Raw genomic sequence first — 19,628 nt, 5'->3', positions numbered from 1 at the left:
TTGATATTTACCATGTCTTTGAGGAGAGTCTTGCCATCTTTGAGTGTTAATGGTGTTTGTCCTTGTGTTGAGAGTTTCTAGCTCTCATTGGCTAACTTGTAAATGGTATCCATGTCATGGATGGTCATGTTAAGCTGAAGTCCCTTAACTGTCTTTATCTATTATTTGTATTTAAAGTATCAGTTTCTTCGAACTTCAGCTTTGGTTGTTTGATGTGTGGATGTCTTTTTAGTGACATTTGAATTCTGTGGCCAGGTTTAAAATGTTCATGATGTACAATAGATTAATTTGCATATTTCTGTGCTATTCCCATGAAACCAAGCTTGGTATCTTTTAGGACTGTACCAAGGACATTTTTGGCATGTATGGATTGCAAATAATTTTGGACGTTGAATAGTACTGTGACTTTCCACTGTGGTTTCTCACTGATTTGGTCTTTAAATTATTTGAGCTTGATGTTGTTCAAATTATCAGGTACCTCTAACTTCTGTACCTGCCATGGCTATCAGAGACTTTCGGTTAGGCTCTCAGGTACAAATACTGTGAAAAAGATACCAGCAATCATGGCCAAAACATAGTACAGTTAATGTTCACAGCTTTTTGATCCCTGGTCCTGACAATCACACAATCTATTAGGGATAGTGCTTCAATCTTGGATGTTGGCAGAATGTCTTGAATGATAGTGATCATACGATCACGTTCAGTGCAGAGTGTAAGGAAACACTGTTGGATTTCCAATTCCATGCTTTCAAATGGTGTTCAATCAAAGGGTGTGAATGTCCTCTACCTTGGCAATGACATTTATGCGAATTATGACCCTTGACTGTGGTGGTGTAGCTGCCAGATTTGGAGAAGAAAATTGCTTTCACTTTGTTTTTAGAGTACAAGCACAAATGACATTGACCGCCTTTGAGCTGAAGTTGATTCACAGCAATAAGTTTGTGATGTCCCTTTATGAGTTCATTTTTGATCACAAAAAGCTCCAAGGATTATCCATTGCTCTCATCATTTGTCTTTCCAAACAAAAGTGTCACCATTTCAGTTGCTTTGATCGCTACCTCATGCTCTTTACTCAGGCGTGGGAGCTTGTAAGTCACTGACACACTTCTCGCTTAGGTTATTCTGTGTCATTCATAACAACTGAATCTTGACTACTTTAATGAGCTCTGACTGATGGTGGGTGATTTTGCTAGATTTTACAGCTAACTTTGGAATGTGGGTAGGTTATTTGGAAGGGTCACTGGACTCAAAATGTGAACTCTGATTTCTCTTCACAGTTGCTCACAGACCTGTAGAGCTTTTCCAGCAGCTTCTGTTTTTGTTTCTGATTTACAGTGTCCATAGTTCTTTCATTTTTTTCAGGATCAACTCTTCATCTGAGTTCCTTTTCTAGCCACTTCTCAAAAGAACAGAGCTAATCCCAAAAAGAGCTGCCCAGATGTGGCACAAAATCCCGATACACCCTTCTGCTTCAAATAAGAATGTTGTGGCTAATTGGTAACTGTGACCTTTGTTTCAGGTTGTGACCAGAAGCTTCCAGATACCAAGATCCCTGTTGCCATTAGCAAATTTTAAATAGATTTCAGGAACTGAGTTATTCATTGAAAGGCCTGTGGGCAATGTCTTTTAGAGCGGGAAATTTGTTGTACAGCAGGTCCCACATTGCCTGGCAATGATCAAGCCAACTTGTATAATTGAGGGCAACATTCTACTGCAACATCTTGTCTGCTCTCACAGTCATTAGTCAATCCAGCTCTGAAGGGTTTTATCATGGTTTGATTTATTGATGGAAATGTGGATGAAATGTACATCTAATTCAAAGCAGATGGCAAGCTCTTCAACCTGAGACATTTACTATCTTCAATTAAGCATCAGAAATGGAGATATGTTAATAGCTGTTTGCTTATGTCTGTGCCTTCAAGTTACATTCTGTGCATAACCTTTAAAGGAGCAGACACGACATTTCAAAAGTAATTGATGACTGTGGACAATGCATTAGCTTCATGCATACAGAGGAATTCCAGACATTGCCAGCAGATTCTGACTATAATTTACCAACAATAACTATGATACACAACCTTGAAGATTGTACAAAAACTTATATCTTGAAAGTATAATCTCCAGAAGTGTCTGCATTGCTAGCATGATGGCAAATTAAATAGCCAGACCTAGCTCAGCATTTGCCAGTTTGCAAAGAGTCTGTGGAAGATAGGTGGCACTGATAAAAATTACTGTGTACAAAATTGTGTTTAGACCTGTCCTTCTATATGCTTGTGAAATACGGACAACCTATGACAGATATATTAAGCAGCTAAAGAGTTTCTGCATGAGATACATTCCAAACATGATTGGCATCAGGTGGGAGGACAGAATTCTGAACCCTGAGTTACTTCAAAAGTTGAAATGTTGAATGAAGCCACTCATGGTCAGAGCCCAACTCAGGTAGAGTAGATATGTAGATGTTTGACTGATTTAAAACCCCTAAGTTGGTCATATATTCACAACTAAAACTTAGGCACCATCTGCAGCTGAGATGAAGTCCAAGGCCTCATTGGAGGCAAATCTTAGGAAATAAGGAATATCCACAACAGACTGAGGGAAAAATAGGGAATAGGCCAAAATACTTGGGAAACAATCATAAGTATGGGAAATATTTCCTTTGAACAATAAAGATTACTGACAGCAAAAAGACAACAGATAAGCTGGAAAGACTGGGCCTTCCCAACAAAATCCCAAAAATGTATTTTTGCCTGGGAGATGGAAAGCTATGCACTGTATTCGAGCTTCACAGTCACATTAAAACCCATAACAGATCAATCTCTGCATGCAAGAAATAGCATTCTTTGATAATGAAGTGAAAATAACAATGATGAACAACCTATTGAATGATGTCGATTACTTGCTTTTCCACATGGTGCTATAAGGTGAAAGCACAAACCTCTATCTCACCCCAAATCATCCTGCTGCTGTGGTTTGTAAATGCTCATTCATCAGGCAAGATCTTATTTATGTTGCGACTTGCCTCTGTATTTCAAGCTTATTCTGAACACTGCAATTCACACTTACTCACTTCTACTTGTGCTAGAAAAAAACAGTTGTGGAATTCTTTCAAAAATGAGAATGCTGAAACATATTTCCATGAGCTGATCCCAGTGGGAAATCTCATCAATTGGGATCAAATTGTAGGATTGTCCACAGTTTTCACATTTTAAAATTATGTAGTAAGGCCAGAATTTTTTTAAAGAATCCTGAGCTTTATGCCAAGATATATAAAAGCAAAGATGTCGCAGTAAATCTATATAAACCCTGAATAAGACCTTGGATAGAGTGTTGTCAGCAGTTTTGAACTCTGCACGCTTGGAAGCATGTCGACTTAATAGAAGGTACGCAACAGATTTTCTACAGACCCTGCAATACAAATGTCAAGAAGGACATGAAAACTTGGAACAAAAACTGAAATTTCTGACTAAACTCAACAAATCTGGCAGCATCTGTGGGGAGAAAACAGTTAGCGTTATAAGTCTGATGACTTTTCATCAGAAGAGATCATAGAAAAAGTTAAAATCCTGAAGGAAAGAAATGGGACACGATGGAGAAATGGGTCTTGATATCAACTTTGAATTTTGTCAATTGTGTTATGTGGCAAAGCTAATTTCCGTATTCAGTATTCCTGCGATATTTTAAAATTGCCATTTTATTATCATTTCACGTCTGTATTTGGCATCAATTGTGCAACATTGGGCATGCAGTGTGGCCACCTGATGTCAATTCAATTTCAGTACAAACTTTCCTCACACACCTTAGCCACCCAAACCTCTCTCCAGACCAATGGTCCCCACCTCAGCCACCTCATTGAGGCCTGCTCGATTAGAGGATTTGTTTAAAAATATAGATTGGGTTGCAATCTTCAGGTTTCTAAATTGTCAAGAACAGGTGAGAATGAAGCCAACAAAAATAATAACTTGTATTTATAGATAACATTTTATACGCACCATTCATGAATGTGGGCATTGCTGACTTGCATTTATTGACTATCCTAATTACTTTAGATTACTTTACAGTGTGGAAACAGGCCCTTCGGCCCAACAAGTCCACACCGACCCGCCGAAGCGCAAACCACCCACACCCCTACATTTACCCCTTACCTAACACTACGGACAATTTAGCATGGCCAATTCACCTGACCTGCACATCTTTGGACTGTGGGAGGAAACCGGAGCACCCGGAGGAAACCCACGCAGACATGGGGAGAAAGTGGGTGGTGAGCTGTCTTCTTGAACCTTCAGGTGTACAGACACCCACAATGCTGTTGAGAAGGGAGTTCGAAGGTTTCAACCCAGTGTTAGTGAAGAAACAGCAGTATAATTCCATGTCAGAATAGTGTGTGGCGTGGAAGGAAACTTACAAGTGGAGTTGTTAGTATGTATCCATTGGCTTATCCAGCCTCTCCTCCAAAACAAGGTGACAATCCACATAAAGGGAGCATGGAGAAGGAACTGGAGAATGGAATGCCAATAATCTCAAGACCAAGGACCACTTTAACCTCCCAGAAATACCTGCCAAATGTTTGGTTGGAGATGTGGCTCTAGGTTCAGGCACAACAGCCATGCAAATACCCACAGAATCCATGTTGAAAATGTGGTGCTGGAAAAGCACAGCAGGTCAGGCATCATCCAAGGAGCAGAAGAATCTACATGTCGGGCATAAGTGCTTTTCCAGCACCACACTCTCGACTCTAATCTCTAGCAATCGTCACTTTCTCCCACAGAATCCATGACCAGTGACATTGAATTGCCTTGCTCAGCAATCATACTCAATAGTGAGTGATTGCTGATGATGATTGCCTTATTATTCTCAATGTTAGAAGTCATGAATTGGAAGTTGAGATTTGGCTAAGTTACTACAATGCTTCCTGTAGAGGATACACACTGCTGCCATTGTTGATTGATTGGTGAAGAAAGGAGTGAACATTCAAGATAGTGGCTGCAGTGCTGATCAAACAAACGGTTCAAACTTGGATAATATTGAGCTCCTTGGGTGTTCTTGGAGCTGTACACATCAAGACAAATGGAGAGTATTCAATCACCCTCATGATTTATGCCTTATTCAGAATTCCTAACTTCTGACCTGATCTTAAGATCATAAAACAATAAAACATAGGAGCTGAGATTGACCATTTAGTCTGCTTTGCCATTCAATAGAAGTATGGTTGATCTGATAGATTTAGGTTAGGTGATCTGATACACCCCAACATCAATTTCTCACCTTTTCCCCGAAACACTTGATTCCTTTCCAAATTAAAAATGTCTCTCTCATGGATACAGAATGACTTATTTACCATACTTTGCTTGTTGAGTTCGGATGAAGGGTCACTGAAGTCGAAATGTTAACTCTGTTTTCTCTCCACAAATGCTGCCAGGTCTGCTGGGTTTCTCCAGGAATTTTGTTATTCATTTGTTTCAGATCTCCAACATAGGCAGTTCTTTGTTTTCTTTTTTTGTTTCATATTGGGGGAGCACAGATTCCTGGGTGGGTTGCAGGTTTGGAGGAAATTACAAAGGTAGAGACTGGTGAGGCCATGTAAGTAATTGAAAACAAGGATGAGAATTCTAAATTTGTGACGTTGCTTCACTAGGGGCCAATGTAGTTCAGAGTGCACAGGCGTAATGTATGAATGTCACTTCGTTCACGGTGGGACATTGGCAGCAGAGTTTTAGAAGACTGGAAGTTGATGGGAGGTGGAACATAGGACACAGGCACATTGTAATAGTCATGTCCAAAGTACAAAAGGCATAAATGATGGTTTCCGCAATTCATGAGCTGAGGGAAGGATAGAATTGAGCAATGGTATAGAAGAATAACTAAATGGTCTTCGTGATGACATGAACGTGTAGTTGAAAGTACAATGTGAGATCAAATATGATATTTAGATTACAAATAGACTGGTTTAACCTCAAACACTTGCAAGGGGGGAAGGTTCAGGTCAATGATTAGGGAATGGAGTAGCTAGCAGGAACCAAAGACAAATGTTCTGGCCTCTCAATATTGAGCTGAAGGCAATTTCTTTTCATTCAATAAAAGAAGTGAGGTAAGCAGTCTGATGCTTGAAGAAATGAAAGTGGTAATGGAGTGGAGCTGGGTATGTGTCAACGTGGATATGGAAACATTATCTGCTGTCGATGAAATGCTTTACCTCAAGCCTTGACACTGAGAAAGAATGTGTAATGCTTTGAATGTTATTCTGAAAGGTACACTAGTTCCTAACTTAGGTTTGTTCATGCAGAATGGGTCCCAGAAGAAGTGTGTGCAAAGGTGAAGGGTACATTTACGTTTGTCCTCAAACCATTTACAACCTCCTTAGTTGCACCCAGGGACAAAGGATTTATGTAAGTGCAAAGGTAATCTCATTGCAAGTGGGGCAGCATTTGCTAGCGATTCCCTAGGCTGAAATATTGTTAACCTGCTTTGACACATTCCCATCAACAAGACAACTCACTCTTCACCATGAAAGAGAGCAATGTTGCCCCAGTTTTCCAACTGTTCTGTTGTAAACAATTGGTCTGCTATTCTGTCACCACAGAATTTCCTAATGCATTTAAATTTTATTTAAGGTGCCTTCATGTGCAGAAGAATTGACCTTTTGATCATGCACACTTGCTAAAATATTTTTGCTTGGTAGTTAGGTATTAGTGCGATTCTTCTTTATTTGTTTCTGTAGTCATGTTTCTTATTGTGTGTTTCACATTATGTGACAATTCTCTATAGCTTTAATTTGACTTTCCAATTTACTAATGGTTTAACTTTTGTGATCCTTTTACTTCTGCTTTCATCATTGGATCTGCTACTGACAGTCTTTTAACATTAACCTCCAGGTAGCAACCAACACAGTTCTATCAATGGTGACACCTCTGTTACAACTGGAAGCCTTCTGGATGACCATCATTGGCACTCAGTGATCATTGAACGCTATGGACGCAATATCAATTTTACGTTAGACCGAGAGACTCAACATTTCAGGACTAATGGTGAATTTGACCACTTGGATCTTGACTATGAGGTAAAGAATCATTGAGTTTTGAATAAAAGCAGAAAATCCTGTAAATATGCAACATTTCAGACATAAACAAAAGATAAATTAATATATTCTGCATAAGTTTGCTTTGAACTCTTTCTCTTAACATTTGCATTTTCATTTTAAAACCTAAATCCTGCAACATGATCTTTTTTTTATTTGACAAAAAAGGATAAAGTGACAGAGCTAATACAAACAAACTTCTCTCTGATCAAGATATTTTCTAGATGTCCTGAGAACTCCCATGTTTTCAAAATATTTGGCCAATCATTGATCTCAGGAAATTACAACAATAAGAATAATACAATAAGAAGTAATTCCTGTATTTTTGAGCCAAAGTAATACATTCTTTATTGTATCTGTGGAAAATATAATTTCCTTCTTTATTGACATAAGAGATCACAATATGGTGTAAAGTATGATGCAAGGAACAAATTTATTTGTCTGTTCAATCGTCATTTGTCTCAAAACCAATTCACTCTATTTAAAGATGTTTGAATATCATCATAGAGAGATAATGTAGATGCAAGTAAGGAACAACTTTGAGTATCTGAACATCAACTATCCCAATTTCGGATTATCCAAACGAGATCGCAAAGTGCTGTAAAAACGCTAACCGTTATCCGAACAAGCCGTTATCTGAACTCTCAGTTATCCAAACAAAATACTCCCCACCCGTCTTGTTTGGATAATTGAGATTGTTCTGTGCTTCATTTATAACGAACTTTGAACAAAATAAAAAACTAATACTGAGCAACAGTTGCAAACCTTTCACATGATTCGCATTCCTAGCATAATTTCATCAGAAATCTTTAGAAATGATGTGTCATTTGTGGTTTCCAGCAAATTGTAGGTGAACAGAAACCTGTTATTCTTCTGACAGATTGGTACCAATACAGCTAATGGACACTAGGGAGTGGTTTCACCGTACTACAACTCATTTCCATCTTTCCGAGCACGAGATTTAAACCACTTTCCGTGGGCGGTAGGGGGAGGGGGCAGGAACAGATTGCATTGGCATTGTAGTATTTATTTTCTTTGCTGTTCTCTAGTACTGTCTTTTACATGCGCAGGTACATAAATTTTCACACTTGCATGCCTACAGGGAGAAAAAGCTACTGCAATGATTCTTGATTAATGAAACTAAGGGAAATTCACGTCAGCTGCTTCAGGGGTTTAAAGAGATGTGAGCTGAGTGATGGGTTCTTGAAAGAAGAAATCAAAGCTTTTCCACACCATAATTGTGAAACTTTTGCCATAGTCTTATGTGGTTGGTGCTGTGCTACATACACATGAGTGCATTATTGACAACACATTGTGCTTCAGCATTCTGCTCACCTTACCACTAAATTGTGCATGCTGACTTCCAACATTTTCATTATATAGCCAGTTGAGTGAAACTTGGGTGAGCAAGTAGTGAAAAGCTTAAAAAGGAGGTGGGTATTGCAAATTCCCATAATTCTTGCACCTTTCCTATCCGTCTTGGGTTTTGAATCCAACAGAACTATTAACATTGCATTCATATGCTGTAGGCTACAACCAACTCCTAGAATTTTGAAAGACCTCAATGTTTTAGTAAAGAATAGATAATACTGTTACAAACAAACAATACTGACAATACTATTCCTGGTGTATGATGGCTTGTCATACCTATTTATGTTGACATCCTGCCAATCTTGATAACAAAATAAAGACCTGTTCATTCTTCTCCTTCCCTGTTCAACTTTGCCTCGTATCCCGAAATCGACATAGGTGTTGCCCCGATAAGTTGATAATCAGTCTTTGTTATACCAAATGATACCAGTTGAAAAATCCCTGCATTTTTTGACATTTTCTGCTTTTAAAATGGCAGGCAAAATGAGATGTGGGAGCATAGCCTCAATTTTCTGCAAATTATTTTTATGCTGTTTGGGTGTTAGCAGGAACATGAATTCTGATTTCAGCAAAGCATTTTAAATGAAGAATATTGGTTAGATCGACAAACTGTCTCTGAGCCCATAGGTATTGACTTAAATATAATTTGAATTTTTTCTTTCAAAAGTAGCCTGGTTATTGTAGGATTTGCCGGAGTTGCTGATGGTAAAGTTAATTCTCTTTTCAAACATTTTGCTCGGAGAACGTTTTTTTTTCAGCCATCAAGCACAACCAAGAATGACATGACCAGAGTTGATAATGGAAGATAATAAATTTATAACATTATAAAGATCAAAAAGACCAAAGAAAATTTACAGCCCAGGAATAGGTTCTTCGGCCCTCCAAGCCTGAGCCGAAGCCAAATCCACTGTCTAAACCTGTCGCTCAATTCCTCAGCATCTGTACCCCTCTGCTCCCCACCTACTCATGCATCTGTCCAGATGCACCTTAAATGAATCTACCGTGTCTACCTTTACTACCTCTGCTGGCAACGCATTCCAGGCACCTACCACCCTCTGTGTAAGGTACTTGCCGCATGTATCCCCCTTAAACCATTCACCTCTCACCTTGAAAGCATTACTGCTCTCGTTACTGAATCCTTCACCCTGGGAAAAAGCTTATCTCTATCTACCCTGTCTACATCCTTCATGATTTTGTAGACCTCAATCAGGCCCCTCCTCAATCTCCTTTTTACTAATGAAAACAATCCTAACCTATTCAACCTCTCTTCACAGCAAGCGTCTTCCATACCAGGCAACAGCCTCATAAACCTTCTCTGCACCCTCTCCAAAGCGTCCATGTCCTTTTGGTAATGTGGTGACCAGAACTGTACACAATATTCTAAATGTGGCCAAAGCAATGTCTTGTACAACTTTAACATGGCCTGCCAGCTCTTATATTTCGATGAAGGCAAGCATACCATATGTCTTCTTCACCACTCTATCCACCTGTGCAGCAACCTTCTCCCAAGGCTCTTCCGTTTACTATATAATTCGCTCTAGAATTACACTTCCCAAAATGTATCACTTGACATTTGCCTGGATTGAACTCCATCTGCCACTTCTTCAGCCAACTCTCCAGTCTATCTCTATTCTCCTGTATTCCTTGACATCCCCCTATGTTTTCTGCCACTCAACCAATCTTCGTCTCATCTGCAAACTTGCTGATCATACCAACAGTGCTCTCTTCCAGATCATTTATGTATATCACAATCAACAGTGGCCCCAGCACTGATCCCTGTGGAACACCACTGGTCACCTTTCTCCATTTTGAGAAACTCCCTTCAACTACTACTCTCTGTATCCTGTTGCTCAACCAGTTCCTTATCTACCTAGCTAGAACACCCTGCACACCATGTGACTTCACTTCCTCCAATAGTTTACCATGGGGAACCTTATCAAAGTCCTTACTAAATTCCATGTATATGACAGCAACAGCTCTTCCTTCATCGATCAACTTGGTCACTTCCTCAAAGAATTATAAGTTTATTATGTACAGGATTTTTTTCCTTTTCTAATTACTTCTGTATTTAACTGACATGCTGTAAGATTTTATTTTAAAAATCTTCAATTCTGCTTTTTCATGTGTACAATGTAAGATGCCATCTCATTTATTCTTCAAGCTCAGTTTTGGAGGAATGCCATTTTCTGGAAAGCCAAGTTTCAATGGAAAGAATTTCAAAGGCTGCATGGAATCTATAAATTATAATGGAATTAATATCACTGACCTTGCCAGGAGGGGAAAACTAGACACATCTAAAGTGGTAAGATTATTGATTTGGCAATGAGTGAAGTTTATATCGATATATCTATGATGACGTGACTGAGTTAGCACCAAATGGTCGAAAACAAGGTTCTGTAAAATGAAGAACATAAAAACATAAATTGATAATCAATTCACATTAGTGGTAAGGACAAGTACTAGAGATTGTAGATTTTTTTTGGTATTTTCTATCATGCTCTCCCTTCCTTTATGACAAGAGCTGTTTCTATATTGATTATGCATTTTTTTCTTTTGTGTAAAGCAATTTGATAAATGTTTTAGATACTGCCAGATTAAATCATTTCTGTATGTTACTTTCTGTATAACAGGCCATTGCTCAGTTATGATACATCAATCTTAAATGAAATCTTTACTATCGAGTTATTACATTTTTCTCAAGTCTCATTTAAAACTTCACTCTTTTGCCAATTGACCTCCTCTGATATATCCATCCATACTTTGACTGAACATATGAATACTGATCTCTCCCCACGTTGATACAAAAACCACTTTGCAAGTGCACTGCTACAAAATACAAAAGAGCAGTCAAAATTGACTGGCCACTGATCTCCCTCCTCTGCTTATGGCAAGCAGCCATCCTTCCTTTTTCACACCTTTACTCCCTTTTCGGTGTTGCAAGACTTAATTCCATAAAGTTTAAGCGAACAGATGTCTGCCTCTTGCCTTGGATAGCACACTAAAGGCTCAGTACTCTGTGCTATCACTTCAATTTTGTTTATGAAGCACATTCTACAGGAACTCAATTTTCAGTTGATACAAACTTTTCAATGTCATTTTCAAAGATGCTTATAATCAATAACAGGGGCCTTCGTGTGGTACTGTGGTGGTGTCCCTATCTCTGGAGCAGGAGGCTTGTGTTCAAGTCACACCTACTCCACTTGTTGTAATAACATCCGTGAACAGGTTGACGAGAAAAATAGCTTACAGCTTTTACAGATACTTTCAGCCTGGTGAGCCTCCTGCCTTCTCACTGGATCAGGAAGTCAGTTCAGTTGAAATGAGAGGGTGGCATTTTTGCCAACAAGTGCACCGATATCATCATTGTGCACCCAATGAATGTTCAGCCACACCTGGCACTTCCTTTCCAATCCACTCACTGCTCCTCTCACTGCTCTGTTTACTACTTCTCTGACTGTCCTGCTCCAAATCCTATCTCTCACATTCTTTATCTCACCATCTGTCCTGCTTTCTCACTTACTAGCAATGGAATATAGTGAGGGAACAGAGTCGTGAGCAGGAGGGAGTCTGTGAGTTGTTGGCAGCCAATGAAGTGTTAAGTAGGGTGGCTAAGTGTTAGGAGAGGGGTAGTAAGCAAAACTTTATCCTAGGATTTGAATTGAATTGAATTGAATTGAAACACTTGATTTCTTTTTGTTTGTTAAAATTTCTTTCCATGTATATTAATAATACAGACAGTCTAATTCTTTGTAGAAAGTTATTTGTGATGACAAAAGCAGAGATGTCACTGGTGCCATGACAGCATGGGTGGTGATTGAGCTTCATGCGGCTGTGATGGCAACAAATAAAACTTTTCAAGAAATTACAAATTTGCCTATCTGTACTATTTGGGTCAAAGGTCATCACAGTGTCCTCAAGTCATATAAGATTCTATATCAGTGGAGGTTCTTTCTTGTTAGTATGAAATAGCTATCAGTTTGATATGTTGCAATGGATATCTCTGTTGTTACAAGTCCATAAGAATGTAGTCTTGCCCATAAGTTGCACTACTCTTGTTTTTTGCATATTTGGTGATAAAAGAGACATGATTCAAATGTTGATTCATCAATTATACAATATTAATTTCTAAGTTAGCATGGAATGTTGACTTTGGGAGAATCATGGTTAATGTATATAATATTATGTTATGTAGACAAAAGCAAGTAATTTGCAACCACAAGGTTGAGAAGTAACCTTTTTATAGCCTTACCTCTTATTAGTTTCATTGGAGATTGGTCTCATGTTGAATTGAAAGCTAGCTATCATCAGTGGATAATAAATCCAGCTAGCTGCAGGATATAAACAATACACAACCCACTCATTGTAGATTTCTCTAATATAAAATTATCTCTAACACAAGACAGTTTGCTGCTGCTTCATCCCAGCAATGCTGAAACTGTAAAAAAAAATCTATGAGGTTTTCAAATACTGCAGATGGTTTAGAGCATCACATTACTGCTTTCTGGAAGTAATTGTTAATTCCTCTCCTTTGGCATAAAGACTTCCATTATAACAATAGATTTTTAATCTAATCCAACTGCCAGTTCCTCAACTAACTTTTGGTCGAACATGTTATGTCTTCTGTTCTCAATAACAGTTCCAATAGAATAGCTCTATAAAGTGCCAGCAGTATTTTTTTTAAAAATCAGTCTTCGTTAACATAGCCTTCAGTAGGCTATTATAACAGAACAATGTGACATCCATACTGCTGATACAAGTACCATTTTAAAATGAACAGCTGGAACTGTCTTCACTCAGTAATCATTACTAATCAGGTCAACAAGGAAGCACAGAAAAACATCAACGACAGATTGTTTTCCATAAAGTACAAGCTGTGAAAAATCATTTTCTTGTTGATTTGAGTCTGCTCCATTTAAATGCCTGGAGCGTGAACAGTTTGTTGTTGTGCAAAACACAAGTGTTGAAATTCAATTCTGGATTATTATGTAGATATTGCTTTTATATGCAATTATACATTGCAAATATGTTATGCTGCAAATCAATTTTGTTAACACTGTCATCATGTACTTCTTTGAGGGAGGAGGCATTATAGTGGCAATGGCCCTGGACTAGAAATCCAGAGGCCCAGATTAATGCTCTACAAAGTCTGGAGTGGTAGATGGTGAAATTTGAACGAATTTAATAATCTTGGAGTTAAAAAAATCTAGTGTAATACCGACTGGAAAACCATTGTTGGTTATCATAAATATTGTAAAACCCCATCCAGTTTCCAAATGTCTTCCAGAGGAGGGAATGGTCTGGCCTGCATGCGATTTCAGATGCACATCAACATGATTGATTCTTAAGTACCAAATGAAATGGTCTCAAAAGGTAGTTAGCTGCATCTAACCACTGCAAATTCTAACAAAATGAACAAAAGCAGATGTTCCAACTTGGTACGAGAAATTACATCGGCAAATTGAACCCTGTCAATCAGACAAAGTCTTCCTCATCAATATCTGGTGGCTTGAGTGTTGTGCTACAGACTAACAGCAGCCAAATATAGTTATCTTATCAGATTATACCTTATAGACAAAGTCCCAGATGCCATCATCATCCCTGGGTATATTCTTTTCTCTTAGTGGCAGGGCACACCCACCAGAGGTGGCCACGCAGTGTGCAATAGAGAGAGAGTTGCCCAGGAGTCCTCAACATTGATTTCAGATCCCATAAATTCTAACATCTCATGGCATCAGATCACACGTGCAAAATAAACTTGCTGATTATCACAAAACACTCAACACCACACAAACTTTTCCCACTGCTCCACTATCTGCCTCAACCCATTCCATGTTGATCAACAATTAAAAGATGCAATTAAGGTGCCAAGGACACAGAACATGCTCTGGCTGAGGGGGCATCAAATATCACCAAGATTAATTGGTACAACCACCAATAATTGAGTTGGCTGAGTCATAAAGGAAATGGCTCTAAGACTTGGTCTGTGGATTTTTGTGAGGAAAGCTACAAAAAATAATATTAACTTATTTTACCTTGGCTTCATAATAAATCCACCTGTTATACTGTCAGTGCCAGTATTGGTTGGAGTGACCTCCACAAAACGCTCAGAGATAAGATCCCACTATAACATTGAGGGTACCCTCTATCATTGTATGTGGCACAACTAGTTTCGAAGTAGGATAAGATTTGGAATAGGTGTCCTGATGACCTGAATCATCGATTCCCCTTTTCCTCTGATGCTGCATGACCTGCTATGCTTTTTCCAGCTCCACTATTTATCCTAGATAACTCTAGATTTGGAATACACATAGCAACTTGAAACAATAAGCCTCCACCACAGGAGAATTATATTCAACTACAATTTGTAAGTTCTGGCATAGTACGTTCTCCATTCTACTATTACAAGTAGGGGAGATCAATGCTGGGTCAATGAAGAAGGCAACAAAGAAGGACATCCCAAAAACAGCATTAAGCAAACCTAAAAGTGATTTGTCAAACTGGTTAGCTACAACATTTGCATATGATAGATAAAGCTGTGATCCCACAATCAACAAATCAAATTCTAACCCTGTAGTCTTGCCATTTTCTGTTGGACTGTGTAGAATTAAATAGCTAACAGGAGAAGAAAGCTCTACCAATATCCAATTCCTCAACAATGTCAGGTCTCAGCACATCTCTGCACAAGACAAGGCGAAAGCACTTACAGCCATCTTCAGCCAGGCACACCAAATGGATGATCCATATCAACTTCATCCTGAGGTCCTCACTGTCACTTGATGCAAGTCTTCAATCAATTCAATTCACTTCCTATGACATCAAGAAAAGTCTGAAGGCATTCATTCCTGAAAAGAATATGAACCTGACAACAATCCAATCCTGTTGATGATACAAAGTCCTCCTTGCAGCATCTTATGGAATTATACCTTCTGGTATATCATCATCATCATCCATCATCCCTGGGTATATTCTGTCCCACCAGTGACTGCACAAACACACCAGACGTGTTCACATAATCGTATACAGTAGGGAAGGCCTGACAACATCGTACTGAACACTTGTGCTTCAAAATTAGCCATGCGTCTCACCAAGCTGTTCCAGTATGCAAAAGCCCTACTATCAAGTGGCACTTTGCTTCGTGATAATTGGTCAGTGATGCTCAGTTTTAGATTAGTTCAACTTCTGACCTCATTACATCTTTGGTCCAAACATGGACAAAAGAAATGAATTGAAGAGGTGAGTTAAAAGTAAGTGCCTTTGACCTCTCAGCAGCATTTGACAGAGTATGGCATTAAGGATCCCTCACAAAACTAAATCAACTGAAGTCAGGGGAAACCTCTGCATTCTTTAGAGCCATACTCAGGACAAAGGAAGATGGTTATAGGTGTTGGAGATCAGTTATCCATAACCCCAGAACATCTCTGCAGGAGTTCCTCATGGTAATATTCCAAGGCCTATTATTACCAGCTGCTCATCAATCACCTTCACTCCATCATAACTTAAGAAATAGTGATATTTACTGATAATGCCCTAATGTTCACCACCATTTGTGACTCCACAATATACAAGTAGCTACTTTAATCGTACAGGACATGTGTATTACCAAAGAAAAGACACATTTTGATTAAGTTTCTCATCTTGTACTCAACATAACAATTTGCAAGAAACACTAACATAAAGGGAAAATAATGTTGATACAGTTTGAGAAGTGAGTGCTGATTAATTTGTAAGTACATGCTGATTGGCAGAGGTTTTACCATGGGGCGTATATCCATTGGATGATAACTGATAGTTAACGACCACACTTTGTTTATATTTAATCCAGGCAAATTTACTCGAGTCGAAGCACTGCATTGAGAAATGAACCAGAAAATGACTGTCAGCTGTTTTATTGAAACTGTTCCAAAATATGTACAAGCCCTTTCTGTCTGCAAGGAACAGAACTTTGTGTATTATTATATGTAGCCTTCAGAACATGCATGCATATCACACTGCGCACCCAACTGACAATCCTAAATGATCAGTGTAATTATTAGCATGCTCAAGATTATTTAGAACTCTTGTCCATTGAAGGAATTGAATTGAATGTTGTGCACTGTCCTTTAAATTATGCATGCATAGGATAATTGAGTACAGTTGGTATGTTGCCTGTTGTGAACAGCCAAAGGAATATAAGATCCATCAGTTTTAGGGATACAAGTGCATTGTACCAAGCATCACACTGACATCGAAGTATGATAGGCAAAATATCTTTTTGAAAAAGGGAAATCATATTTGACCAACTTATTGGAGTATTTTAAAGGATTTGCTATGGATAAGGGGAGCCTCCAGACTTGTGTTTCCATAAGGCATTTGAAAGGTATCACATATCACATTATTCTGCAAAGTAGGAGCTCCTAATGTAGTGAGTAACATATTAGCATGTATAGAAGAGAGCATTGCTGGCAGAAAGCAGAGAGTGTGCACAAATAGATCGTTTTCTTATTGGAAAAATATTGACAATTGTAGTACCAAACAATTTACATCAATGACTTAGATGAGTGGAGTGAAGACTTGGTAGCTAATTTTGGAGATGACTCAGATAGATAGGTAAGTATATTGTGAGGAGAACACAAGCATATTAAGACAAATATGGAGAGGCTAAGTGATTGGGCAAAAATCTGACCGATGAAGTCTAATGTGGAATATGTGAGGTTGCTCATTTTGGCAGAAAGCAAAAAAGAAAAGCTTGACTTAATTGGAGAATGACTGTGGAATTCTAAGGTGGAAAGAGATCTTGGTGTTATTCACCAAGGTTAACATGAAACTACAACAAATAACTTAAACATTTAAGAGCATGCTGTCCTTTATTATGATTGGAATTTAACATACATTTGGAGAAAGGTCCAGTTTTCATGGTCTGCATAGGTACCAACAATATAGGTGGAAATATGAAAGATGTTCTGCTGAGCAAATATGAGCAGCTCAGGGCTAAATTTAAAGCAGAACCAAAAAAGTTGTAATCTCTGGATTACTACCTGACCCTTGAGCCAGTTGGCACAGGGTCAATAAACTTAAAGAGATAAATACCTGGCTCAAACATTGGTATGGGGGAATTAGGGTCACATTCATGCAACATTGGCACCAGGACTGGGGAATGAGAGAGTTGTTCCGATGAGACAGAATCATGCTGGGACCAGAGAGCTGGAGAGTTGCATAACTAGGGCTGGAGGTAGGGGAAATGGAGGTGTGGTTGCTTTGTTGGTAAGAAATGAAATTATATAGTTGGCAAGAAGTGATACAGGATTAGAAAGCTTGGAACCTGTGTGGGTACAGTTGAGGAACTGCAAAGGATAAAAAGCCCCTGATGGGAGTTATGTACAGGACTCCCAGCAGTGGTTAGAATGTAGGGCAGAAAATACATCAAGAGATATAAAAGGCATATAAGAAGGGTGCTATGAGAATAATCATGGGGGCCTCAATATACAGGTGGACTAGGACAATCAGGTTGGTGGCAGATCCCAAAGAAATGGAATTTGTGAAATGTCTCGATTTTTTTTTTGAAGTAGAATTTGAGGGCTTGTCGTATGAGGAATGGTTGAGGACCCTGGGTCTGCACCCAATGGAATTTGGAAAAATAAGAAGAAATATTGAAATATACAGAATACTGGGAGGCCTAGAAAGTGTGGATGTGGAGAAAATGTTTCCACTAATAGGAGGCTTGGCGCAGAAGTCAGAGTGAAGGGATGACCCTACATAACCGAGATGAAGAGGAACTTCTTCAGCCAGAGGGTGGTGAATCTGTCAAACTCATTGCCATAGGAGGCTGTGCAGGCCAAATCTTTGAGTGTATTGAAGACAGAGGATAGACTTGTTCTGGTTTCGATAATGGGTCAAAGAATGTGGGGAGAAGGTAGGAATACAGCAGGGAGAAACAAACTAGGCATGATCAAATGGCACTCGAATGGCCTATTTCTGCTCTAGTATCTGTGGTCTTATGGTCTTCTGTCATCTTTCAGTTTTATAAAGCATTGGCAAACCCACATCTGAAATCTAAGGTACATTTTGGCTTTCCTTTACAACTGCATTGGAGAACAGCTCAGAGAAGTTCTACTAGATTGATACCCGGACTGATTAGTTAATCTTAAGGAGAAAGGTTGAACAGATTGGGCTTGTTTCCACAGATGCTTCGAAGAGCAAGGGAGACTTGATTCAAGTAAATAGGATTCTGAAGGATTGTTGTTGTGCAGAAGTACTGTTCCTAACTCTGAGCCAGGTGTCTTCACTCAAGTCCCACCTGCTCCAGAGGTGTGTCATAATAAGTAGCCTAGCAGTGTAAAATGAGTGGATATTCACTGCATTCCTATTGATATGCATAACCTATATAGAATTCATGTATTTGAAGGAATCCTTCATCATACAAGTGGAAATTATGTATCATCTGGCAACTCATTGCTTTTCCATGTAGTTCCAGCAATGTGTATTTATGCTTGTTTTCAAGCAAGGTTGTCCAGTTCTGATGAGCAGCAGGTCCAATGGATATGAATTTGGACCCAGAATTAAAAATGGCATATATTTTGTCTATATACTCGCTGTTGTTAAGGATGTCAATTCCTGTTTCTTTGTCAAGTTTATTGATATGTATTGGCCTAGAAGCTTTGCATTGTTGCCAGATATTCTTGCTGTGTGAAAATTGGGTAACTCACCCAGAACCCTCCCATATGCATGTTCCAGATCTGCTGGACATGTTTGCAAGGATTTGGCATCTTCACTGAATGCTGATTTGTGGCTGGATAGCTGGGAGCTTAGAACATTGAACTCAGAAAATACCTCTTCCCATTTGATGTGGGACACAGTAGGCCAAAAGTGAAAGTAAGTGCAAGGAAAAACATCTTTGTCCCAGAGACTACGTAGAGCAATATATGATATTTTTAGTGACATTGTTATTTGTGTTGCCAAAACACTTGTGCAGAAGTCAGCTTTCACATTGGGCATGTTTCAAGCAGCAGTTGCTTATTGTGTGGTCATTGATTGAAACTAGGTAGCACATTGGGCATGTTTTAAGTTTTTAAAAATTGAAGAAATTTGCATACTACAGAACAAGTGCAGCTTAGGGCATAGCATAAAGTAGTAACCCTATTATCAAGTTTTGCAATCTTGTCTTTAAAAAACAATTGTTCAATTATGGAACTGTGCCTCACCTTGG

At 38.8% G+C, this 19,628-nt stretch overlaps 1 protein-coding gene across 1 annotated transcript in view; it reads left to right on the top strand.

Moving 5' to 3' along the window:
- LOC140480594 (contactin-associated protein-like 2) overlaps positions 1-19,628 on the top strand; it is a 2,042,618-nt gene that overhangs the window by 877,595 nt on the left and 1,145,395 nt on the right. Inside the window, exons 6-7 of the mRNA XM_072575654.1 lie at positions 6,873-7,057; positions 10,608-10,748. Of these exons, the coding sequence (XP_072431755.1) occupies positions 6,873-7,057; positions 10,608-10,748 (326 nt within the window). The remainder of the gene's footprint in view (positions 1-6,872; positions 7,058-10,607; positions 10,749-19,628) is intronic.

The sequence above is a fragment of the Chiloscyllium punctatum genome, chromosome 8 (genome assembly GCF_047496795.1).
Source record: "Chiloscyllium punctatum isolate Juve2018m chromosome 8, sChiPun1.3, whole genome shotgun sequence".
NCBI classification, from domain to species: Eukaryota; Metazoa; Chordata; class Chondrichthyes; order Orectolobiformes; family Hemiscylliidae; genus Chiloscyllium; species Chiloscyllium punctatum.
Note: the sequence above shows the minus strand (reverse complement) of the source record. Positions and strands in the feature narration are given on the sequence as shown.